General features: G+C 43.9%; 1 protein-coding gene across 4 annotated transcripts in view; it reads left to right on the forward strand.

Moving 5' to 3' along the window:
* LOC143816924 (protein D7-like) overlaps window positions 1–24,857 on the forward strand; it is a 45,851-nt gene extending 20,994 nt beyond the window's left edge. The window contains exons 1-9 of one of the 4 annotated variants that reach the window (XM_077297912.1): window positions 1,674–1,943; window positions 5,369–5,466; window positions 13,923–14,049; window positions 15,016–15,090; window positions 15,169–15,253; window positions 15,332–15,390; window positions 15,816–15,876; window positions 18,035–18,096; window positions 24,716–24,857. In XM_077297912.1, coding sequence (XP_077154027.1) covers window positions 5,374–5,466; window positions 13,923–14,049; window positions 15,016–15,090; window positions 15,169–15,253; window positions 15,332–15,390; window positions 15,816–15,876; window positions 18,035–18,077 — 543 coding nt within the window. In that variant the 5' untranslated portion in view covers window positions 1,674–1,943; window positions 5,369–5,373 and the 3' untranslated portion in view covers window positions 18,078–18,096; window positions 24,716–24,857. Of the gene's footprint in view, window positions 1–1,673; window positions 1,944–5,368; window positions 5,467–13,922; window positions 14,050–15,015; window positions 15,091–15,168; window positions 15,254–15,331; window positions 15,391–15,815; window positions 15,877–18,034; window positions 18,097–24,715 lie in introns of those variants that run through there. The other 3 variants (XM_077297913.1, XM_077297914.1, XM_077297915.1) reach the window with 3 other exon arrangements.
* The last annotated feature ends 660 nt before the right edge of the window (window positions 24,858–25,517 follow it).

Here is a 25,517-nt window from a genome sequence, read left to right on the forward strand (position 1 = left end):
TCTGTGCAGATGTCATTGATTTTTTGCGGACCGTGTCTCCGTGTGCCAAACACGGAGACATGTCAGTGTTCGTGGGAGCGCACGTATTACACGGACCCATTAAAGTCAATGGGTCCGTGTAAAACACGTAACGCACACGGATGTTTTCCGTGTGCAGTCCGTGTGCCGTGCTGGAGACAGCGCTTACAGTAAGCGCTGTCCCCCCAGCATGGTGCTGAAGCCGCCATTCATCCGTTCTCTCCAGCGCTCGCTGGGGAGAAGGGATGAAAAATCTTTTTTGTTTTTGTTTTTATGTGTTTAAAATAAGCTTTCGGGCATCCTCCCCCCTCCCACCCCCTGTGCGCCCGGCCGCCGGCATTAAAATACTCACCCGCCTCCCTCGATGCTTGCTCTCCGCCCCGCTGCTTCTCCTGTATGAGCGGTCACGTGGTGCCGCCCATTACAGTGATGGATATGCGGCTCCACCCCTATGGGAGGTGGAGCTGCATATTCATCAACTGTAATGGGCGGCACCACGTGACCGCTCAGTGCAGGAGAAGCAGCGGGGCGGAGAGCAAGCGTCGAGGGAGGCGGGTGAGTATTTTAATGCCGGCGGCCAGGCGCACAGGGGGTGGGAGGGGGGAGGATGCCCGAAAGCTTATTTTAAACACATAAAAACAAAAACAAAAACAAAAAAGAGTTTTTCATCCCTTCTCCCCAGCGAGCGCTGGAGAGAACGGATGAATGGCGGCTTCAGCACCATGCTGGGGGGACAGCGCTTACTGTAGCGCTGTCTCTCCTGCACGGTCCGTGTGGTACCCAGGCGGCACACAGCTGCCGCCTACGTGAGCTCACAGACACACGGACATGGATAACTCCGGTACCGATTTTTTTCCGGTACCGGAATTATCTGGACGTGTGGGACAGGCCTTATGCTGAGCCCCCTGAATAAATAATTGCCCCTCACTTCTGTGCTTACCACCCATCTGCACTGCCGGCAAGTGACATCAGCAACGTAATCACATGGTATGATCACACTGCTGGCGTCGCTCTGACCCGGCGGGCATAGCTTCAATTGTATTCGTGTCTGTTAGATGCGAGTACAATTGATCTCTGGGAGCTGGCACGCTGCAGCTTCTGTGCGCCGGCTGTCAACATGACAGCAGGGTCAGAGAACTCACAACTTCCAGTCCAGGGGCGGCAGAATGCAGACTTTGGGGGGAGACACTTCGGACCACTGCATTTGGCTGCCCAACTACGCCCCCTTCCCAGCTGCGTCTGGGTGCCCCTCCCTAGATACGCCTCTATTATTAGGTGGTACATTACATCATTGACAGATTTTTTCTGTTTATTTATCTTACATTTTTTGGTACCTTCACCAATTGTTTCTATTGGTGTCATTCATGCTGCCCATGGTTTGGACAGTATGAATCATGTGACAGGTTCCCTTTAATAAAGTGTGACCAATATGTTATATGCCCCTCACTGGCGGACACAGACAGAAAAGGGCCCCTGTGCACGAATAATATATGGGCCCTTTGCAGCCCAAGAGCTGCTAAACATGCAAAATTGCACCTGCTTTGGAGGTAGAAATGGGCCCCCTTACCTCTGGGGTCCTGGTGCAGCCATACGGGTTGCACCAATGATATGTCCACTCCTGATGCCACTGAAAAATACAACTCAAGTCATCACGCAAAAAAAAATAAAAAATACAAGCTTTCTTAAAAATTTTTTAATGTCTATCTGGAAATATACTAATTTGCTACTTTGTGAAACTATACTCAATACTACACAAAATATGGCGCAAGCCCCATAGACAGAGGCCTAGGGCTGGAGCGTTTAGTCTGGAGATTATGGTAATTCTAGCGCAGCCAATGAGCAGGAAGGCAGCGGTTTATAGCTGAGCAGCGCCCCTCTGCTTTTTCACTATCCTGTTTTTAAGTGCTCAGTGTCCTCCCCTCTAGGTAAGCACACATGGTGTCCTTGGGTTTGACATTTGGTTATGATATGGGTTCTCTACTGTTTAAGATTCATTTGTACAGCCCATGATGCTGTTTAGCAATTTTCTCTTTTCAAACCCTCTTGATCTCATATATTGTCCTGCTTGCCATAGGAAGCAATGTTGGGAGGTGCATGTTGGACTCTTCACTTCTTACAGGCAGGTTTCTGAAGCGGTTAGCTAGGCTGTATAACATGGCTATAACCCCTGTGTATTTCTCACCGTATGTGAATTCGAGGTTTTTCTCCTTTTGGATCTAACATTACAGAAATTCCCCTTCCTCTGTGACTGCAGACTTATGAATCCACGTCCCCAGTGCATGCACTGTGGGCAATTGCTGGTTTCAGACCCAGGCCAAATTGGGGGCACGACCCCGCTCTGTACCAGTGTATGGAGAGTGAGGCAGAGCCCATGTATAACTCACATGCGCTCCATTCTTGGGTCTGAAACTGTTAAATCCCTACAGTGCATGTGTTGGGGGAGGGGAGTGGGTGTTCATAAGTCTGCAGTCACATGTTCCGTTTTTTTGGTCAGTATTTTACCTCTGTATTTGTTCCCCCTCTGGGAATCCAAGAAAGTATAATAAAAACATATCACCACTTCTGTATTCACCCACTCCTTATGTTAGAGCACAAGTACTGACTGTATGAACGTGGCCTTATTGGCTCTTGATTCGCATGAATTTTTAAGCCTACAAATTGTAATTTAGGGGATAAACATGTCTGATGCCACACCTTAACTCAAAAGAAGAGAAAAAAAACTGATGAAAAGCTCATCAGTTTTAATTTATTAGCTGCAAGGTTTTAGGATGTCTTTTGTTTATACCTCTGGTTTGTTATACTAAAATAAATATAAACCATGGTGAGAGTTTGAAACAAAACGTTTAAGTTGATGGGCTTATGTTGAGTAGTTTACAACTAACCTGAATGGTTTATATAACAAAAAATAAATTAATGTCTGCAAATTGAGATTCTGGTTTGGCTTTTATCCTAAGGCTATGTCTCCACGTTCAGGATGGCCGGCGGTATCGCCGCAGCGGCGAAGCCGCTCGGCGCTAAGCCCCGCCCCCTTTCTGGGACGCGATCATGCCGGATGTGTTAACTCTTCACATCCGGGATGATCGCTCTCTCCCATAGTGCCCTGTGATATGCCTTGCGGGGACGCTGCGTCCCCGCAAGGTGTACGGACATGCTGCGATCTGAAAAGACGCGCAGCATGTCCGGAGTCGCAGGGCCGCCGCGTGCGGGTTTCCACGCATGGTGGAGACGGGATTTCATAAAATCCCCTCCACTATGCTGGAACATCTGGACGCTGCTTGTTTGACGCTGCAGCTCTGCGCAGCGTCAAACAAGCAGCGTTTCCTGACCGTGGAAACATACCCTAAGGCCTCTTTCACACTTCCGTCCTTCAGCTCCCGTCACAATCGGGATATAATATAATATATATATTCATTTTTTTTTTTTTTTTTTTTTTTTCTTTTTTGAGAATGCAGACTTGTATTAGTGACGGATAGCCTTCCATTTCATCCGTCGTGCACTAGATCCTGCGTGTAAAAAAAAAAAAAAAAAAAAAAAAGTCTGTCCGGGCAGAGAAAATTCAGAGGAACGTTTTTTTCTGCATGTCGGAAAATTGGTCGCTGACTGTGAAAAGCAGGAATCCAGCAACGGGTCCCATCTATTCAAACCGAGCATGCGAGAGAATTTCCCATCAGGGAAATGCTCGCTCTCATCTTTTTACTATTGATGCTGCCTATGCAGCATCAACAGTAATAAGACATAATGTTAAAACTAATTTTTTTTTTTAAATCGCAGTATTCTCTCCTACCGGCGTTCCCACGCAGCGTCACCGATGCTACGCTTCCCCAGCTAGCATTCCTAGTAATACATCGCGAAATCTTGCAAGAAGTCGTGGTCTCATGAGACTGCGACTTCTTGTGAGATTTCGCAATGTATTACTAGGAACGCTAGCTGCCGGGAGCATCGCTGCGTGGGACATCAGTAGGTGTGAATACTGAATTTTTTTTATTTACCTAGTTTGTGTTGTGTATGCATTTTTGTATGTTACAATACTTATTAACGGGTTGACATTGACTGTTAGGATTGCTACTTCCAATAGGTGGCACTAGAGTTCTAGTCCTCTTCCCCTCTGAAGAGACAATTTGCTGTATTCAGACTTCTAATGAATAAGGCACCTCTGACTCAAACCTGCCCCTTAAGACTGGCATGGACAAGTCTCACCTTAATTAAGCTAGGGCCTTAGTGTTCTAGTTGATCCCTCCATTTTGTTTAGGGAAAGCTGCTCCATACACCTTGATAACCCTTTTGGCCATACACAGTCGTGCTCACTGGTCTTGTATGTCCTCATTGGTGACTGACGGTGCTGGCTTGCCTTAAGGTACCGTCTCACAGTGGCACTTTGGTCGCTACGACGTCACGATCCGTGACGTTCCAGCGATATAGTTACGATCTCGCTGTGTCTGACACGCTACTGCGATCAGGGACCCCACTGAGAATCGTACGTCATAGCAGATCGTTTGAAACTTTATTTGGTCGCTGGATCTCCCGCTGTCATCGCTGCATCGGCGTGTGTGACACCGATCCAGCGATGCGTTCGCTTGTAACAAGGGTAAATATCGGGTTACTAAGCGCAGCCCTGCGCTTAGTAACCCGATGGTTACCCAGGGACCTCGGCATCATTGGTCGCTGGAGAGCTGTCTGTGTGACAGCTCCCCAGCGACCACACAACGACTTGCCAACGATCACGGCCAGGTCGTATCGCTGGTTGTGATCGTTGGAAAGTTGCAGAGTGTGACGGTACCCTAACGGTACATGATCCAGTGCTGTCAATGAGGGAGGCACGGACGTGCAGAACAATGCACTGAGCCTCTTGGCCACACAAAGGGTGTATGGAGTCATGAGACCGCTAACGCCATATGCACACACTGTGGATTTTGCTGCAGATCCTCAGTGGATTTGATGCTGCAGATCTGCAGCAGTTTTCCATGAGTTTACAGTACCATGGGAGACAAAATCTGCAGTGCACATGCTGCGGGAAAAACTCACGGAAACGCAGCCGTTAATATTCCACAGCATGTTAATTCTTTGTGCTGATTCCGCAGCAGTTTACACCTGCTCTTCAATAGGAATCCACAGGTGTAAAACTGCAGGCGGAATCCGCACAAAAACCGTGGTAAATCCACCGTGCAGATTTACGAAAATCGGTGTGGAAAAATCTGCACACCATTCCGCAGCGTGTGCACGTACCCTAAGGCCTCATGTTCATCAGTGCACTAAACAGGTGGAGTGGAATACCCGATTAAACTGAATTGTGCTGTGGTTGTACTCACATATTATATTTTGAATTCAGATTAATGACTCTATATTCCTTTAGTTCTCATGGCTTCAGAAAATCTTCTCCAGTGCCCATACGACAAGAATCATATGATTCGTAAAAGCAGATTTCCATATCATCTTGTGAAATGCAGAGAGGTAATGTTAACTAACTCATATAAACATGTCTACTGAAGGTTTTGTGAATGTTAGCCCTCCCCCGTCCATAATTCCACATTATAGGGGGGGTCTCATGGCCTCACAGGCCCTGAATGAAATATATTAGCTAAATCTGTGGTCGAGGTAATGCTTTGGCTGTTAGCCAAGAGCAGGTTTTATCTGGTTTTCATCTGGTTTTTGCCTTACTTTTGGCGGTTAAATTTAAAGAATTTGATTGGTTAATGTGGTCTTGGCGGGCTTTTTCTGCTGATATAAAAAGCCCCGCAGTTTGAATTCTCTTCAGTCAACGGTTATTCTGAAGAAACCGAAGATAGAAGTATGGAGGACCTTATGCAACAACTGTTGCTGAGAGCCGGTAAAGAAGACGGTGAAAGCTGGTTAAGAAGTTGCCTGGCTTCTGAGCCTTTACCTGCGACTGAAGTTCCCGGTCCTTCCTCTCATGACCCGAACGCCGAATTTCACCCCCCGGTGCAGGAGTTACCAGCGGCGGCTTCAGCCCGCACTTCAGGTCGTTCCCGGAGAAAGACTCCTCGGAGATCGCAGTCCCCGTCACTTCCGCCGACAAGCCCCGCCGACCGAAGACCGGATGTAAGTAAGAAGCGACGACGTCCATCAAGTGTTTCCTGCAGTGCCTCTCGGGAGCCTTCTGCCCAGCATCAGGAAGCGCCTGTTACCTCATCGCTGAGCGCCGCCTTCCTCCTCGCCGCTGGCAGCCGTAAAAGCGCTGCAGCGGCGTCTTTTACACAGGCGGAGTTCTTACCTCAGGATTCCAGCCAGCAGACTCCGGGGTCGTCCAGCAGATTACAGCCTGATGTCCAGGTCGGCCCTCGGTCATCTCCTCCCTCAAGAAACCTTCAGCCGCCCTCGCTTTCCTTACAAAGCTCGAGTGACGGCTGCCATCCTGACCAGCTATCCAGAGGAAGTGCTTCTAATAGGGGTGAGACAATTAATGTACCCCTGTCTGTTTATCCTGACCAACTGAAAGAAATGATAAGGGGTGTTTTGTCAGAGTCCTTAGGGGATGTTTTTAGCATACCCTCTATTCCTCCATCATCCCCTATTCCTGTCTGTAACCTGTTACCTCAGAACACTTTCAAGGAGGCTTTGACTTGTGAGCTCTCACCACTTGGTTTTCACCTGAGCTCATCTGTCAAAGATCTCATTTGGAACAATAGCTATGTGGACCTATTTTCTTTGCTTCCTCGTAGGGATCAGCTGAATAGACCTGAGAAGGATATTAAACAGGATAGTGATGATTCCAAGCGGGGTTCAGTTAAGTCCTTTAACAATTGGTTACAGGCATTCTCGATCTATTCAGCTGTACTAGGAGGGAAGTTTCCCAATCTTTGTTCCAAATTATTCCAGCATTTGGATATTATTTTAGAGGCCTATCGTAATTTTGGAGGTGTCGCCTGGCTCCATTACGACGAGGCTTTCAGACAAAAATTGGCTGTCCACCCGGATATTAATTGGGGGGTAAAAGATGTCGGGCTGTGGTTTAATTTGATGCTCCCTCAGAGGCACTTTGCTGCCAAACAAACGGTTCCCAGCTTTCAAAAAAAAGGTGTATGTTTCGCATTCAATGAAACTTCTTGCAAATGGGGTAATTCGTGCAGGTTTCGGCACGAGTGCTCCTTCTGCGCTAATCCTCACCCCTTGTTCAAATGTTTCAGAAAACAGTCATCCTACTCAGCTTCGAAAGAATCCATTCCTAAAGGCGCAGACGCCTGTGAAGCTGGTAGAAATGCTGTGGTGGCTAAGCATCTACCCAAATCAGGAGACTAGTAGGCTTTTGTTTAATGGCTTCTGTTTTGGATTTGATGTTCCCCAGTTTAAAGGTTCCGGATGTAAAGTGGTTAGGAATTTACCTACTCTGAACCACCATCCTGAGGTGGCAAGGAAGAAGATTTTTGAAGAACTGGATTTAGGCAGGGTTGCTGGCCCATTTTCCCGTCCCCCGTTTTCGAATTTTCGGGTGTCCCCCCCCCCCCCCCCCCCTTGGGATTGTTCCCAAAAAAGAAACTGGAAGTTATCGTTTAATTCACCATCTCTCCTTCCCTTTTGGCTCCTCCTTGAATGATGAGGTGGACAAGTCTAAATGTTCCGTTTCTTATTCATCATTCGATTCTGCCATTGATCTTCTTCGGAAATTTGGCAGATTCTGTTTGATGTCTAAAGCAGACATAAAATCTGCTTTTAGATTACTTCCTATTAAACCTTCTGGCTTCAATTCTCTGGGTTTTCATTTTGATAATCAATTTTTCTTTGATAAGTGTTTGCCCATGGGTTTTGCGTTATCCTGTTTTTATTTTGAGAGTTTTTCGTGTTTTCTTCACTGGGTATTGGGAACAAGCATTCAGGATGCTGGAATCCTACATTACTTGGATGATTTCCTTTTTGTCGGCCCCCCTTTTTCGGATGCTTGCCTATCAGCACTGAACAGCTTTTCAGCAATGTGTGACTTATTCGGTGTTCCTTTAGCGCATGATAAAACATGCCAACCCACCAATGTGATTGAATTCTTAGGTATTACCTTGGATTCAATGCATATGGAATGTAGACTTCCGGATGAAAAAATTTCTAAATTATGCTCCACCCTCGACAAATTCTTGCAGCGTAAGAAGGTTACTCTAAAGGAAATGCAGTCTCTTTTGGGTCTGTTGAACTTCGCCTTACGCGTTATCCCGATGGGTAGGAGTTTTTCCAGGCGTCTTTATGACTCGACGATTGGAGTCTCTTCTCCGGAATCTCATATCAGAATATCATCTGAATTGAGGGAGGATTTGGTGATTTGGCGTACATTTTTGACCACCTACAACGGTAAAAGCTGTTGGCAATCGGCTTTCACCCTTGCTGACAATTTCAATTTTGCTTTTTCCTGTAAAGGGGAGTTAGGTTGTGGTATCCTTTTTTCTCCTCACTGGTTTTTCCACAAATGGCCAGATTCTTGGGTCCGGAACAGGATAGTAGAGAATGCTATGGTTCTGGAACTCTTTTCTATCTTCATTGGCCTGTCTCTGTGGGGGCACTTACTAAAGGATAATAGGATTTTATTTTTGTCTAACGATCCCGGTGTTATTCTTGGAATTAACACTTTCATCCAAGAATCGCTGGGCTTTGAGAATCCTGAGACAGTTGGTACTCCTTTGTTTAAAGCTGAATATTTGGCTAAAAGCTAAAAGTGGAACAAGTAAATTATCTGTAATCACCGATTCTATTTGCTGTCAACAATGGCAAATCTTTCGCCAACAGGTTCCCTCTGCAGATCTGGATTCCGCGGCTTGCCCTCGTCAGATTTGGGAAATAATTCTGAATTGATTCCTCGCTTTATCGCTAATTCATTATCAGCCAGAACATGGGCTGATTACTCAGCCGCATGGCAAGATTGGATTAACTTTTGCAATCTTAACAATTTTAATTTCAGCATGTCCAGTCCTATTTCGGGTTTGAAATTTCTCGAGTTTTTATGTAATAAAGGTCTTTCTTTTTCGGCGGTATCTAAATCCCTAGCTGGGATCTCGTTTTTTCTGAAATTGCTCGGCAAAACTCCTTTGACGGGTTTATTCCCTATTAAACAATTTTTGAAAGGTTTTAAAAGGTCTAGTTTTAAACCAGATAATAGACGTCCGATTTCCCTTTCCTTTTTGAAAGACCTTTGTTTATCCCTCCGTGAAGTTTGTACAGATTCTTTTGAAACCACTTTATTTTCTTCTGCTTTTTCGTTAGCATATTTTGGTGCTTTGCGGATCGGGGAATTGGTTTCAGAGAAAAAATGCAACCCTTCGGGTTTGATGGTTTCAGATGTGTCAATTTTGGACTCACATTTAATTTTATTTGTTAGGCGCTCTAAAACTGACCAGTTGGGCAGAGGTGTTAGACTAAGAATCGAGGCGAAACTTGATGAAATCTCCTGCCCGTTATTTAATACCTCAAATTGGCTTCGTGTTAGACCTTCTCTTCCTGGTCCTTTGTTTATCCATTCAGATGGTTCTCCCGCGACGATTTTCCAATTCAACTCGGTTTTGAAGAAGTGTTTGCGTTTTTTTAAAAAAGATCATTTAAAATTTACCTCTCATTCCTTCCGAATAGGTGCGGCAACAGAGGCTGCGAGAGCTGGTCTGCAGAACTCTCAGATAATGCAACTGGGTAGATGGGAGTCAGGTAGATTTAAGCTGTATGTTAGGCACGATCTTTATGATGACTGACTTTGATTTCATTTCAGGTGCCAGAGTTGTATGGATCATAGGACACTCTTATGTGTTCTGGGCGCAGAAGAGAGCCAACCAACGCTTTTATTCTGAGAACCTTTCTTTCAGCCAAGATTCAGTTTTAATTTTTTGGCACAGCGTTAAAGGCTTATCCTGGTTTAATTTATTTCCTGAAGTTAATAGATGCTTCGTTAAATTTCCTCCTCCCGATTTGGTTATTTTCCATCTGTGTGGGAATGATCTCGGGAGATCCAAAACCCTAGATCTTTTATCTCGATTAAGATCTGATTTTGTTTCTTTTAAACAATCTTTTCCTTTCACTTGTTTTGCATTCTCCGAGATCATTCCTAGGTTAATTTGGTTTACGAAAGAGCTATCTTTTTTTGAGAAAATTCGGAAACGAGTCAACAGAGGTTTGTGCAGATTTCTGCCAATGATTAATGGGTTTTCTTTTAGACACATTGAACTCGAGGGTTTTTTACCCGGCTTATTCCGTACTGACTTGGTTCATCTTTCAGACATAGGTTTGGACATTTTCAATTTAGACCTGCAGACAATGGTGGAGCAATGGCTGTGTTGTAGTGGGGGGGCCAGGTCTCTCTGAGCCCCGGCTTTTGGAAAATCGCCCTTTGGGTGGATTGGTGGTATGGTGGTTAAACTTACGGTTATTTATGAGTTATTAATTTAAAGAAATTGATATGTGTTTTATGGTTCTTAAAGTTACTCTAAAATAAATGACACGGCCTTTACTTCCACCTACTGTCTCTGGTGTCTTTTATTGTATGAATGGGCCTTGTGTGGCCATGTTAGCCCTCCCCCGTCCATAATTCCACATTATAGGGGGGGTCTCATGGCCTCACAGGCCCTGAATGAAATATATTAGCTAAATCTGTGGTCGAGGTAATGCTTTGGCTGTTAGCCAAGAGCAGGTTTTATCTGGTTTTCATCTGGTTTTTGCCTTACTTTTGGCGGTTAAATTTAAAGAATTTGATTGGTTAATGTGGTCTTGGCGGGCTTTTTCTGCTGATATAAAAAGCCCCGCAGTTTGAATTCTCTTCAGTCAACGGTTATTCTGAAGAAACCGAAGATCCCGCCCACCCTCCCTTATTTTAATTGCTACCCTGTCGTGTTCATTTATTTTGTGAGGAAAATCGCCCTTTGGGTGGATTGGTGGTATGGTGGTTAAACTTACGGTTATTTATGAGTTATTAATTTAAAGAAATTGATATGTGTTTTATGGTTCTTAAAGTTACTCTAAAATAAATGACACGGCCTTTACTTCCACCTACTGTCTCTGGTGTCTTTTATTGTATGAATGGGCCTTGTGTGGCCATGTGCACACGTTCAGTATTTTTCTTTTTTTTTTTTTTGCTATAAAAACGTGAAAACACTTACTTACATATGCCTCCTATTATTTACAGTGTATTCCGCATTTCTTGTGCAAGTGTTGCATTTTTTTTCCGCGAAAAAATCGCATCGCGGGGGAAAAAAAAAGCAACATGTTCATTAAAATTGCGGGGATTCCGCACACCTAGGAATGCATTGATCTGCTTACTTCCCGCATGGGGCTGTGCCCACCATGCGGGAAGTAAGCAGATTATGTGCGGTTGGTACCCAGGGTGGAGGAGAGGAGACTCTCCTCCACGGACTGGGCACCATATAATTGGTAAAAAAAAGAATTAAAATAAAGTCATATACTCACCTTCGATGGCCCCCGCAGTCTTCCCGCCTCTCAGGTGCATGCTTCCGTTCCTATAGATGGTGTGTGTGTAGGACCTGCGATGACGTCACGTGACCGCAACGTCATCGAAGGTCCTGCACCACACCATCTATAGGAACGGACGCCGCTGAGGAGATCGGCTGTCTGCAGAAGGTGAGTATAACCCTTTTTTTTATTATTATTTTTAACATTATATCTTTTACTATTGATGCTGCATCTATAGTAAAAAGTTGGTCACACTTGTCAAACACTATGTCTGACAAGTGTGACCAACCTGTCAGTCAGTTTTCCAAGCGATGCTACAGATCGCTTGGAAAACGTTAGCATTCTTCAAGCTGATTTCGCTTGCAAAATGCAAAAAAAAAACCGCGAAAAAATGCGGATTTCTTGCAGAAAATTTCCAGTTTTCTTCAGGAAATTTCTGCAAGAAATCCCGACGTTTGCACATACCCTAACTGTCTTTGTAAGGTCCCATGTTGGGTGATGTCCAGTGTTATATACTGTAATAAACCACCTAGCTGTAACTTGTGTACTAGTAGCTAATCCCTACTGCAATGCCTCAATTTTCACACAGGAATCTCTAAGGGTACCGTCACACATTGAAATTTCCATCGCTACAACGTTACAATTCGTGACGTTCTAGCGATATCGTTACGATATCGCAGTGTCTGACACGCAGCAGCGATCAGGGATCCTGCTGAGAATCGTACGTCGTAGCAGATCGTTTGGAACTTTCTTTCGTCGCTTGATCACCCGCTGACATCGCTGGATCGTTGTGTGTGACAGCGATCCAGCGATGTCTTCGCTTGTAACCAGGGTAAACATCGGGTAACTAAGCGCAGGGCCGCGCTTAGTAACCCGATGTTTACCCTGGTTACAAGCGTAAACGTAAAAAAACAAACCGTACACACTCACCCGTCGGTGTCCTTCAGGTCCCTTGCAGTCTGCTTCCTGCTCTGAGTGCCGGCCGGAAAGTGAGAGAGCAGATCACAGCGGTGCTGCGCTCTGCTCTCACTGTACGGCTGCACTCAGAGCAGGAAGCAGACTGCAAGGGACCTGAAGGACACCGACGGGTGAGTATGTACGGTTTGTTTTACGTTTACGCTTGTAACCAGGGTAAACATCGGGTTACTAAGCGCGGCCCTGCGCTTAGTTACCCGATGTTTACCCTGGTTACCCGGGGACTTCGGCATCGCTCCAGCGCCGTGATTGCAACGTGTGACCGCAGTCTACGACGCTGGAGCGACGATCATACGATCGCTGCGACGTCACGGATCGTGCCGTCGCAGCGATGAAAATTTCAATGTGTGACGGTACCCTAAGGGCCAGTAGTGGTAATGCTGTTAGGCCTCACTCACACTTGTGAATACAACAGATGAATGCAATCTGATTGCACTCTGACCAATGTTGTTCAATGGGGCAGTGCAGATATAATAAAGTTAGAAAAATTGTGCTTTATTTGGCATGAAAGAAAATCACACGTCATATGGACCATCAGTATGGCATTTAAGTCTTATAGATGCATTATAATTCTGTAGCATAAACTGTAAAAAAAAAAAAAAAAAGTGTAAACAGATGGCCAGTGAGAAATTGTCCCACTGGATGAGAATGGGACCAAATATTTAGATGTAAGAGTGAGCAAACTCTTAATACTTTCAGAACAAAGAACAAAACTCTGGATGCCTGCTGTCACCAATATTTCATGTTCCGTGCTAATGGTCTTATCATATCACTATTGGGGTCATATGTTGCTGTCTTGTTGCAACCTCTCATGCCCACTCTCTTCTTCAAATCAGCAGCATGTCAATCCTTTCAGCATTCTTTTGCTCGAAAGAACCAGTAAAGATCTCTAGATATTAGTCCTAGTGGTCGCTGTCAGAAAAGCAAAAGGCTGTTCAAGGTGATGCCCCCTCACTATATGCCGCATAAGGGTATGTGCAGACATTTAAGTATTTGGTGTAGAAATGTCTGCATATCTTGGCAAGAGAAACACATTCTAAGCCATCCTAGGCACCGTACCCTGTCTATCCTGAGGGTAGGGGGCCCAGAGCTGCAAGTTCCAAACCAGAAGTGGGATATAGATGGATCTCCTTCAGAAAGGAACCAGGGGCAACCAAACAACCCCAGTTAATGACAAATTGGTGTGAGTGGTGGGGATGATTGAGGTATCTCCCCTTGGATCTGTGACAGAGGTTCTATTGGATGTTTGTGTTGTGTGGGTTTTTTTTTTTTTTTTTTTTTTTTATTTCTGGGTGTACCCATGTCTGTTTGGCTGTATTTAATGAGTTTTCTTTTTGGAGCTTTATTCGAGTAGATAATAAGCTAAACTGCTATGCACAAGTGCTTCCTCATAACTAGAATGGCTGATGCCTTTGGCCTTGCACAATATGTGGAGGCTAATTTCAACTTTGTTCATTATTGGCAAATAACTATGTACTTGGATACTTCCTGGAGGGTTTCCCTGCCTTAATCCCATATTTATTTATTTTCTTTTTATTTCTTTGCAGAATAACAAAGCCATAGCGAAGGTGCTGGCTATCTGTCCATTTAATGCTCGTCATAGGATGCCCAAGCCAGAGCTTGACTTGCACATGGAAAGCTGTGAGAGTAAATGTAATCTGGCACCTATCCCTGGTAAATACTCTATCATAAAATCCTAGCTAGAAGAGACCTCCATGGTCATTCTGTCCAGCCCCCTGCTCAATGAAGGAATCACTAACCCATCTGACAGGTCTGTCCAGCCTCTGTCTCAAGACTTCCATTGAAGGAGAACTCGCTATCTCTTGAAGCAGCCTGTTCCACTCACTGTCAAGTTTTTGTTTGTTTTTTTTCTAATCTTTATCTTCTTTCACTTTCATTCCATTGCTTCTCATGTTGTCTTTTCTTATTAGTTCCTTAGGCTAGGTGGCCACTATGCCTGTACCTCTAGCCACAGTATGTCTGGAAGCTTTTCCCAGATGCATAGTGCAAGTTCTCCTTAGGCAACCATTCAGCAGACTGAGGCTAAAAGTTTCATTGGAATCAATGTGGCCACTGGCCAGTATGTGTCCTGCATACATTTTTAAAGGGGTTGTCCAATATTATATACAGTAATTCTTATTGATAGTGTGGCCTTCTGTATTGACAAGTAGTTATATAGGACTATTAATTTTGTACTAGGGGCCACTAACTAACTGGTAACTAGCTGCTTACTAGCTACCTGTTCAGGCCAGTGCAAATCTCTGCTGGCACAAAGTGGTCAGCCCGCTTCTGTGACTTCCACTGCTGGCAACATGACACCAGTGGTAGGTAGTAAGCAGCTAGCTACCTGTTAATGAGCCCCTAGTACAAAATTAATAATCCTGTATCTGCATTTCTCAAGAGGCCACTAAAAAGTTGTGAATTGAACTTTTGCTGTCCAAGGGGAGACACAGTAGCATTGGTACTACTTGGAAACTGACCTCAGACACTAATATCCATGTTAAAGATAGATTCAATGTTTATCTTGTAAAATAAAATCGGATACACTTTTTTTGTTCCCTCCCCTTTTCTATTCTTTAAAACTTGTTTTAATGTAACCATGCATCTTCAGTTCTAAACAAAATTGTCTTTTCTTGACAGATGATGCAGTGATGCAGAAAGCAGAGCCCATCTCTAACTGGCAGAGCCCTCCATGTGAGGAGAACTGGGATGAAGGTAAGCATGCACTAGGACAAGCGGTCCAGAGGGTGCAGCACTTTATCATAAGATAATCTTCTTTTGCATCTATAACAGAAGAGTCATCTACTCCATTTGTTTTATATGAATTTGGCAACTATCAGCCTTACATGGCACAGGAAGCTATGCGGTCTCCAACCAGGTCAGTAGAACTTGTCTATGGGGTGGTGGAATTCTATCTTTTCTCTCATTCCCTAATTAATCTGTTTTGTCCCAATAGCCCCCAAAATACCTGGAAACCTACAGTGCCAAGTAGCCCTGTGTCACCCTCCTATGCAGGTATGTGTCCAGGTATTAGATCTTTCCTAGTTTAATAGGGGCCTACATCATAAAATACTTGGACCTATACAGTGAAACCTTGCCATAAAATTGTCCTCTAGGGACAAGGTTGTCCTCTTCAGAATAGTATGAGACCAGCAATGGGGAAACCATAATGCATTACAACTCTGACCTCAATGCAAAACCAAAGTCTCTCAGCACATCAAAATGTACTTTATACTATTTAATCCAGGTGTAAACTTGTTATGGGGGTGTGGGAGCGAGGTGTTGAAGCTATGAAATGGCTGTCTATAGTTAGGTGGGTCAGTATAAATTGAGGCAACTGATTGGGGGAAGGATGTTGACAGGGAGGTCTGGAGGCTTTAGATAGATGGGTTCTTAAAGGTACCTACTTCTGTTTTTTTGTTTTTGTTTTTTTTTTTAAGGTGGATCTGGAGCTGTAAAAAACCAAGAACGTGTGTATCCAAACGAGGAAGAATGGCCTAGGTAAAGTACTGACTTTTTAATGCGCTTTGAAGGGAAAGCTCAGTAGAGAAGCTGCACTACAACAGTCCACATTACTTCCCTAGCCCTCCTGTTATGAACTACCCTGGAGTCTAGACAGAGAATGCCCCCTATAGTCTGTGCTACCCTCTAAAGCAGGGACTCTTAAACCTTCTTTTGACACATCAAACATGTTTATTCGAACTTATCTTAAATCATAAACTTTTTAACTGTATTTAATAGTTGTCCTTAAAGGACTTGAGCCTACGATCATCTGATTGCTTGTGCTATACATGGTGCATTAGTACTGCTATGTATAGTGGAAATCACTATTTCCTATAAATGCCAGCCATGGGCTCACAATCACAGGAGGAACATAATGACAGGCACAGGGGTCTTCAGTAGACCACACCCCACGATCAAGTCACAGGCACACCAATAGGTCTATGGAATGATGTGCCCCCCACAGGATTTAACAGGTTAACAGCCACAGCCTGAACTCCGCTACACCCATAGCTCTTCAAGGCACATGATAGCTGATTAAATAAGCAATCATGTGTATAGAAAGATGCAAGCCCGCATCAGTCAAGATTCACACTACTCTTGACTTACATGTACATCAAGTGGTGAAGGAGTTGATGGCTGCTGGGGACCGAGCAGCACTATAGACTAATCAGACAGATGGTCCTCGGCAGCTTCTCTTCCCGCTGGGAGTGACTGACAGGTCTCTGCCTACATGTGCATATGGGCAGAGGTTTGCTTACCCCCCCCCCACCTCTGCATCCAAAACACCACAACATTTCAGTTAAACATGCCTGGCTGACATCATGTAGCCATGTCTGATACATGCTGCCCATGCATTGGTTAGTATGCATCTGTTGTTGGGTTCCCTTTAAAATTGTAATCTTCTGAACCCAGTAATATCAATTCTCATCTTCACTAGGAGAACTACCTCCTGCTACACCACAACTAGCTAGCACCTCAGATGCCAGCCTCGGATTGTGAAGCACTGGTCTACTGAAGCGTTTTATTATATTTGCATGAAAATACACACTACCTCATTTCATATCACAGGTTTGACCTAAAATTCACTAAACTTCTAGTAAAAGCCAAGTATATGGGAATATAAACACAAATGGACTACTAGAATGCACATCTTGCTGTATGATAAATTAAAACATTTATTGACATCTTAAAATGGAACATGTAACTTGATCATGGTGGTTATAGCTCATATAGTCCCTGTGCATTTCATTGCTCCTTTATTTGGTGACTCATCAGGACTGTCTGTTTGAGTTCGCACAAACGCTGGACACTTGGTAAAACTAAAATATTAATCTGATCACCCCTGCCCACTAAATCCGAATGTATAGTACAGGTCAACTTCTCAAGCTTCAGACATTGCCTAAACCTCAGCCCTCAAATGGCACAAACTCCAGGAACATCTGGTAATGCTAACCCTTAAATACATACTAACAATATGTAACTTCTCAGTGTTGCCCAATTGTATATTACAGCACAACATTGAGGTGTGAGGTTAACTTCACACTGGGCATTTTCTGCTGCTTTTTTTTTTTTTTTCTGCAGCAAAACCTGATCTTGGCAGGAAAGAAGCTGCGGCAAACACAAGTTTTGGGGTGTGGTTTTTTGGGGTTTTTTTTGTCCATACTAATGTCCTTGGATTTTCAGCAGAAAATTATACCTGCATTTTTTTTTTTTTTTCAACACCCATTCAAGTCAATGGGTGAAAACGCAGCAAAAACGCTGAAAGTGACATGCCCTATGTCAGAAAAAATCACAGCAAAGCACAAACTACTGATCAAACAAAAAACCAATGTGTGGATGAGACTTCTGAAATCTCATAGGCTTTGCTGGTATTGTTAAAAAAAAAAAAAAGATGAAAATTAGCATAAACGCAGCAAAAACGCCCTGTGTGAACTTACCCTAACAATAGTCTCTCTACTATGAGGTGTCACAGAATGCTATTCCATTGTATCAATGCAGCATAGCATTGGGATTATCTATACTCTACCTACTCATATTTATCGCAGCCTTCCCCCGGTTTCAGATCCTGCGTGGCTGCTGGTATCAGACCAGCAAAAGTGGCTTATTCTTAGACACTGGCCCTACATGTATTCCATAATTGCCTTTTATCTTGCAGCCTCGGTGCTCATGGGAAGGCTAATCGTCACTGGAAGAAGTAGTTATGGGCACTGGTAAGAAGTAAGTTTTAAAGTAATATATGCTTGGTCAAATTTTAAAAGGAACATGACACTTAACCCATAGTATCTAACGTGCAAAGGGATGAATTACAATTGGCGTTTTATACGCCAGCATTAACTACAATATGTTCCAAATTATTATGCAAATGACATTTTTCTCGGATTTTCCTAAATGGTCGGTGCAAATGACAGTCAAATAAGTAATCACCTGTTAGATTATACATCGAATTTTATTGAAGAAACCTCCCAATGATAACAGTATAATCTCCAAAATGAATAAAAACTCAAAATGCACTGTTCCAAATTATTATGCACAGTAGAATTTCTAAACATTTGATATGTTTTAAAGAACTGAAAATGCTCATTTGTGGAATTTGCAGCATTAGGAGGTCACATTCACTGAACAAAAAAGCTATTTAACTCCAAAACATCCTAACAGGCCAAGTTATGTTAACATAGGACCCCTTCTTTGATATCACCTTCACAATTCTTGCATCCATTGAACTTGTGAGTTTATGGAGTTTCTGCTTGTATTTCTTTGCATGAAGTCAGAATAGCCTCCCAGAGCTGCTGTTTTGATGTGAACAGCCTCCCACCCTCATAGATCTTTTGTTTGATACTCCAAAGGTTCTCTATAGGGTTGAGGTCAGGGGAAGATGGTGGTCACACAATGAGTTTATCTCCTTTTATGCTCATAGCAGCCAATTACTCAGAGGTATTCATTCTCATGCATGAAGATGATTTTGTTCCTGAAGGCACGTTTCTGCTTTTTAGACCATGGAAGAAAGTTGTCAGTCAGAAACTCTATATACTTTGCAGAGGTCATTTTCACACCTTCAGGAACCTTAAAGGGCCCCACCAGCTTGTTCCCTATGATTCCAGCCCAAAACATGACTCCTCCACCTCCTTGCTGACGTCGCAGCCTTGTTGGGACATGGTGGCCATCCACCAACCATCCACTTCGATCCAGGTTCGATGGACTCCAGACGCACCAGCAACTTCAAATAACTGTTTGCTGCTTTGTAATGGTATTTTGGCAGCTGCTCTTAATCCAATGAATTTATCTGCCAGAAAACTTCCTCATTATGCCTTTCTTTGCATGAACTCTGTTTGTGCTCTGTTTCAGTCACAAATCTCATCACAGTATGATGATCACTCTTAAGTTTTCGTGAAATATCTAATTTTTTCATACCTTGTCCAAGGCATTGCACTATTTAACGCTTTTCAGCAGCAGAGAGATCCTTTTTATTTCCTTTATTGCTTGAAACCAGTGACCTGCATAATGTGGCACATCATTTTTGAGTAGTTTTCCTTTAACTAGAATCACCTGGAAAACTAATTATCACATGTGTTTAAGATTGATTTCAGTGAGCCCTGAGACACAATACCATCCACGAGTTTAATTGAAAAACAAAACAATTAAATCTTTATGACACTTAAATCCAATTTGCATAATTTGGAACACAGTGTAGGCATATCTTACTCCAGTGCTTACTTCATTAAGTGCACTTCTTAAACTACCAGAAACTACTCCAGTTGGACCAGAGTAAGAAATTCTCGGCACTAACCATGGTACATGTATGGAGATGGCTGAACACCCCACAAACCATGTAAAAATGGGGTGCACTGCTCAAGGTTCCCCCTGTGGGGAAAGAAAATTGACAAGTTGCACTTGCCATATAAAGTTGTCCCTTAAAACATGTGGTCATGGAGAGGAGGTAAGTGCAGTTAGCCAGACAACCATCTTGCTTATGAAGATTCTTCCACTTGCTGTCCCTGACTTTTTTTTTTTTTTTTATACCTATAACTTTGTAAAATTTTTAAAAATGCAAAATATAAAAACTTCTTCTGAAGTTTTCAAACTCTGAAAATTATCCCTTTAATCCTGATAGTCATACCACACAATGGGTAGCATACTTGGCAAGGCCGAAAAGACATTTGTCCATTCAGTTTAGCCTATATTCTGTCAGAATAAATCCCCAGATCTACGTAATAAATAAAATTACATAATTAGAAATACATTTCCTTATGCCTGCTTTATAGGAGCACCAGCTGAAAAAATGTTTTATTGTTGGGATGCTCGAAGTTTTAAAACTGTAGGCATAATTCTTTTCAAGGTAAATTTTTTTTTTTTTTTTTTTTTCAATATGACAACGTTAGGTTTTTTACATAACTTTGGTTTTTCCAGTATCTTTTATTTTTTTTTCTCATTACACCTTTTACTGATTAACTTTTAAGCATTTGTTTCTGAATACATCAATATCAAATGTGTTATTATTTTGAACAGGCCAACTTGAACTTTTAGATTTTAATATTTTACTTTATACTTGCCCCAACAGCTTCCATTGGAGACTTAAGGCCCCGTCTCACATAGCGATTTACCAACGATCACGACCAGCGATACGACCTGGCCGTGATCGTTGGTAAGGCGTTGTGTGGTCGCTGGGGAGCTGTCACACAGACAGCTCTCTCCAGCGACCAACGATCAGGGGAACAACTTCGGCATCGTTGAAACTGTTTTCAACGATGCCGAAGTCCCCCTGCAGCACCCGGGTAACCAGGGTAAACATACAAACAGGGCCGCACTTAGTAACTCGATGTTTACCCTGGTTACCAAAAAACAAACACTACATACTCACCATCTGATGTCCGTCAGATCCCTTGCCGTCTGCTTCCTGCTCTGACTGAGTGCCGCCGTACAGTGAGAGCAGAGCGCAGCGGTGACGTCACCGCTGTGCTCTGCTCTCACTGTACAGCCGGCAGACAGTCAGAGCAGGAAGCAGACGGCAAGGGACCTGACGGACATCAGATGGTGAGTATGTACGGTTTTTTTTTTTTTACATTTACGCTGGTAACCAGGGTAAACATCGGGTTACTAAGCTCGGCCCTGCGCTTAGTAACCCGATGTTTACCCTGGTTACCAGTGAAGACATCGCTGGATCGGTGTCACACACACCGATTCAGCGATGTCAGCGGGACCTCAACGACCAAAAAACGGTCCAGGCCATTCCGACACGACCAGCGATCTCACAGCAGGGGCCTGATCGCTGGTACGTGTCACACATAGCGAGATCGCTACTGAGGTCGCTGTTGCGTCACAAAACTTGTGACTCAGCAGCGATCTCGCTAGCGATCTCACTATGTGAGACGGGGCCTTAAGGGTATGGTTCCACAATCAGTAAACACGGTGGATTGGACACTGCATACAGCCACAGCACCCAGATGTTGCAGTATAGTGAAGGGGATTTTATGAAATCCCATCTCCACTATGCATCTAAAGATGCAGGTGGCAGACCTGCATGAACACACATGCGGTGCATCTCTATAGACTGCAGCATGTCTGTTTATCTTGTGGAGATGCTCAGTCTCCAAGATAAGTAGCACCGTCCTATGTATAGGATGCGGTGGTTCAGCATGTGTTCAATGAACACAGGCAGAATCACAGTGCATACAAAAGCCAGCAGCACTTTGGACAGAGCTGCATCCAAAGCGCTGCAAATGCTGAATGTGGAAACATGCCCTTAAGGCCGGTTTCACACGTCAGTGGCTCCGGTACGTGAGGTGACAGTTTCCTCACGTACCGGAGACACTGACCCACGTAGACCCATAAAAATCAATGCATCTGTTCAGATGTCATTGATTTTTTGCGGACCGTGTCTCCGTGTGCCAAACACGGAGACATGTCAGTGTTCGTGGGAGCGCACGGATTACACGGACCCAATAGTCAATGGGTCCGTGTAAAACACGGACATTCTCCGTCTGGGGTCCGTGTGGCGTGCCGGAGACAGCGCTACAGTAAGCGCTGTCCCCCCCCCCCCCCCCCCCACTGGTGCTGAAGCCACGATTCATATGTTCCCTGCAGCAGCATTTGCTGCAGAGAAAATATGAAGAATAGTGTTTAAAATAAAGATCTATGTGTCCGCCGCCCCCCCACCCCCTGTGCGCCCCCCCCCCGCTGTCCTGAAAATACTCACCCGGTCCCTCGTTGGCTGTTGCTCCTTCCTGGTCTGGCCGCGGCTTCCACTGTATGCGGTCACGTGGGGCCGATCATTTACAATCATGAATAGTCGGCTCCGCCCCTATGGGAGGTGGAGCCACATATTCATGACTGTAAATGATCGGCCCCACGTGACCGCATACACTAGAAGCCGCGGCCAGAGCAGGAAGCAGCGAGGGAGGCGGGTAAGTATTTTCAGAGCAGCGGGGGGGGGGGGGCAGACACAATAGATCTTTATTTTAAACACTATTCTTCATATTTTCTCTGCAGCAAACGCTGCTGCAGGGAACATATGAATCGCGGCTTCAGCGCGATGCAGGGTACCACACGCGTGGGTAACACACGCTCCGTGTGGTACCCACTCGCCATACAGGCGGCACACGTGTGCTGCACGTATGGCCTACGTGAGTTCCCAGGCACACGGACACGGATAACTCCGGTACCGATTTATTCCGGAACCGGAATTATCTGGACGTGTGGGACAGCCCTAAAGCTGCGATCTGATCCATTGTGCTACACAGCAGATCAATCAAACCTGCTGAGCTGATGAAACACACCTGTCAGAAATATGGGCTCAGTGCCGAGCCTGCATTAAAGGGAAGACTAACATGATGTAGTAATGTCACGTCTTGAAGGGGTTAAGGGACCTATATTGTAAAAACCCAAAGTGATACCATTTTAAAACAGAACACCAACATTCTCTCAATATATTCAAAATTGTTGTTAACCATCTAGATGCCATAGTCATTATCGACAGCCTTAAAGGGTTTAGTCGTGTTGGCTGTAGTCATACACTGCCAAATATTGACCAATCAGGCAATGTAATTTAATTAAATCTGTTGGTTGAATGTCCTATAAGTTATTGGCATTCTGGCAGGCACAGGATGACTGCTCTACTGAAACACTGCAGCATGTCGGAGAAAATGCACTCTGAAAAACTGGATGGGAATGAATGTTTCAGATCACTAGGCCCAGACATGCTCCCCTAGCCTAACCAATCTCTTCCTATAGGTGCCATCTGGCTTTATAAAGTGGGTTTGCTCTGAAGTTTCAGAGTAAAGTCTACATGGTGGCAATAGAGCCAATGTCTGATTCATGTGACTAAGAGGACAGGTTACATTTAACTGCATGATGTGTATGGTCAGTCTACTTCTCTATACCATGGCTAGCTTTTCAGACTTGTAAGGCATGGTTTTTCCCCTCCCACTTTCCCCTTATGAAGCTTTAAAAGGCAAGTCTGTAACTAGCATCAATCTGTAATCTTACTGCAGAACACCAAAGTAACATACTACCTTTCTATTAATCACTACAATGGATCATGCCCTACAACAAGCCAAGTGCACACAAGCAACATGTGTGGATTATAGCGAACCTGTCATCAGGATTTTGCTAAGTAAACTAGTGCAACAGCACCAACCTGACCATCTGACTAAAATCATACCTGGGTTGAATCACCAACCTGACAAATGGCTGTATTTTACTTGACAATCCTGATGACAGGTTCACTTCAAGTAGGATATAGTGATGGTGCACTTTAATCATACTTAAGAACACTTGTAAAATCGGGTTTTCACTTCATGAAATGGGAGCCTGGACTCTGCCATTGGCAACATTGCTAGGTGTTTTCTTGTGGGGGGCCTTTCTCCACTTATCAGACTCTTCTCTTCCCCCCTCACACTAATCAATCATGGTAGATGTTACTAGTGATTTGAGCAGATTACAGCTGCTGTCTTAAACTTTAGGAAGGTGAAGAAAACTGCAGCAACAGATTAAACACCAAAGTGAAACGTGTAGCTCACCAGAGCTAAACTGCTTTATAGAATTACTTTGAGGGTGTGAGCTCAAAGAAAATCTGGTTTGTATGGCAACCTCACAGTAGCTAGACTGCCTAAACCCTACTCCAGTTGGGCTTGGGTAATGAGGAGGATCTGCAGAAGGGTACAGCCTTCAGATAATTGGACAATAGCACAACTTAAAATTCAACATGGACTTGGAACCATCAGATGCACTTCCATTGTAGACATTCAGCTTTCAAACACTTGAATCTCTTCCTACTTGAGACAAATTCAAGATGTCTAAGGCTAGGTTCACATTGCGTTAATTGGTGTCCGCTAGCGGACTCCGTTACATGGCGAAATTGTCGCAATTAATGCCATGTAACGGGTCCGTTAGCGCACCCATTGACAGCAATGTGCTAACGGGTTGCCAATGCATCGCTAGCGCATGCCATTTTTGGCACGCGCTAGCGATGTGCCATTATTTTCTGACGGACCTTGGACACTGCTTGCAGCGTTCGAGGTGCGCCCGAGGTCCATTCCTCGCTAGCGCAGATCGGGGATCTGCGCTAGCGGGATCGGCAAACACTATCCCTATAGATACATTGCGTTAGCGCAATCTGCTAGCGCTATGCGCTTAACAGATTGCCCTAACGCAATGTGAACCTAGCCTAAGGCTTAAAAGAGGCACTTTGTAGGTCCTGCTTCCACATCAGTAGGATGTTATGTCACATCTTCCTTATACTGTAAGTCTGTAACTTTTTTTTTTTTTCCCTCGCCATAAACTTGCATGAGATCAGATGTGGCATTTTACTTTGTATTGATGATTCTCTTCTTCTTTCTTTTAGGTTTTAAGACACATGAGGACATGAGCAACTTTTTAACCAGCCTTTTAACTTGTTTTAAACTTTTTAAAATCCAATTTTACTAGTGACCATGATATTTTGATATCAATACATTTTGTGAACTAATAAACACATTTTTTTAAAACAAATGGTGTGGTTTTTTTTTTTTGTTTTTTTTTGGGGGGTGGTGGGGTACCAAGATGCAAGGAAGCCTCACATCTCGCACTCCATGGCAAAGGGAAACTCTTCCTTATATTGGCAGCACAAATTGACATGCTGTGGATTTCAAACTCGCAGCATGTCGGCGTTTTAGTTCTCAAAGCCTGAAATTCCAGTCTTGTGCAGTAGATCTTCAACACAGGCATACACAATGGAAAATGCACGGTCTCCACATCATTCATTCACACATGAATGAGATGTGTTGCAGTGCTTTGTGGTTGTATTTTTTTTGTTTTTTAAATCTTTGGACACTGCATTACTTTCAATTTGTTTGTCCAGAGACCATTTATATTTCTCATCTAATTTGTAAATTGCCTATTAATTACAGTACTGACATCCTAATGTTTTTCATGACCACTCCTATTCCCCTCCCTGAACTAACAATATTGTAAAAACTGAAATGGATAAAAAAAAAATCAAACACAACTGGTAGGGAATCAATCAATTCTCCTTGCCAGTTTTAGGATTAATTCACGTAATTTAGCACTGAATCAATAGATAGTGACCAAGTGGCTATAAAGATGCAGGCAAAGGGCATTGGACTGGCAGTCTAAGGCTGTATCAGTTAGGGTATGTGCATACGTTG

This window comes from Ranitomeya variabilis, chromosome 3 (genome assembly GCF_051348905.1).
Source record: "Ranitomeya variabilis isolate aRanVar5 chromosome 3, aRanVar5.hap1, whole genome shotgun sequence".
In the NCBI taxonomy this organism is placed as follows: Eukaryota; Metazoa; Chordata; class Amphibia; order Anura; family Dendrobatidae; genus Ranitomeya; species Ranitomeya variabilis.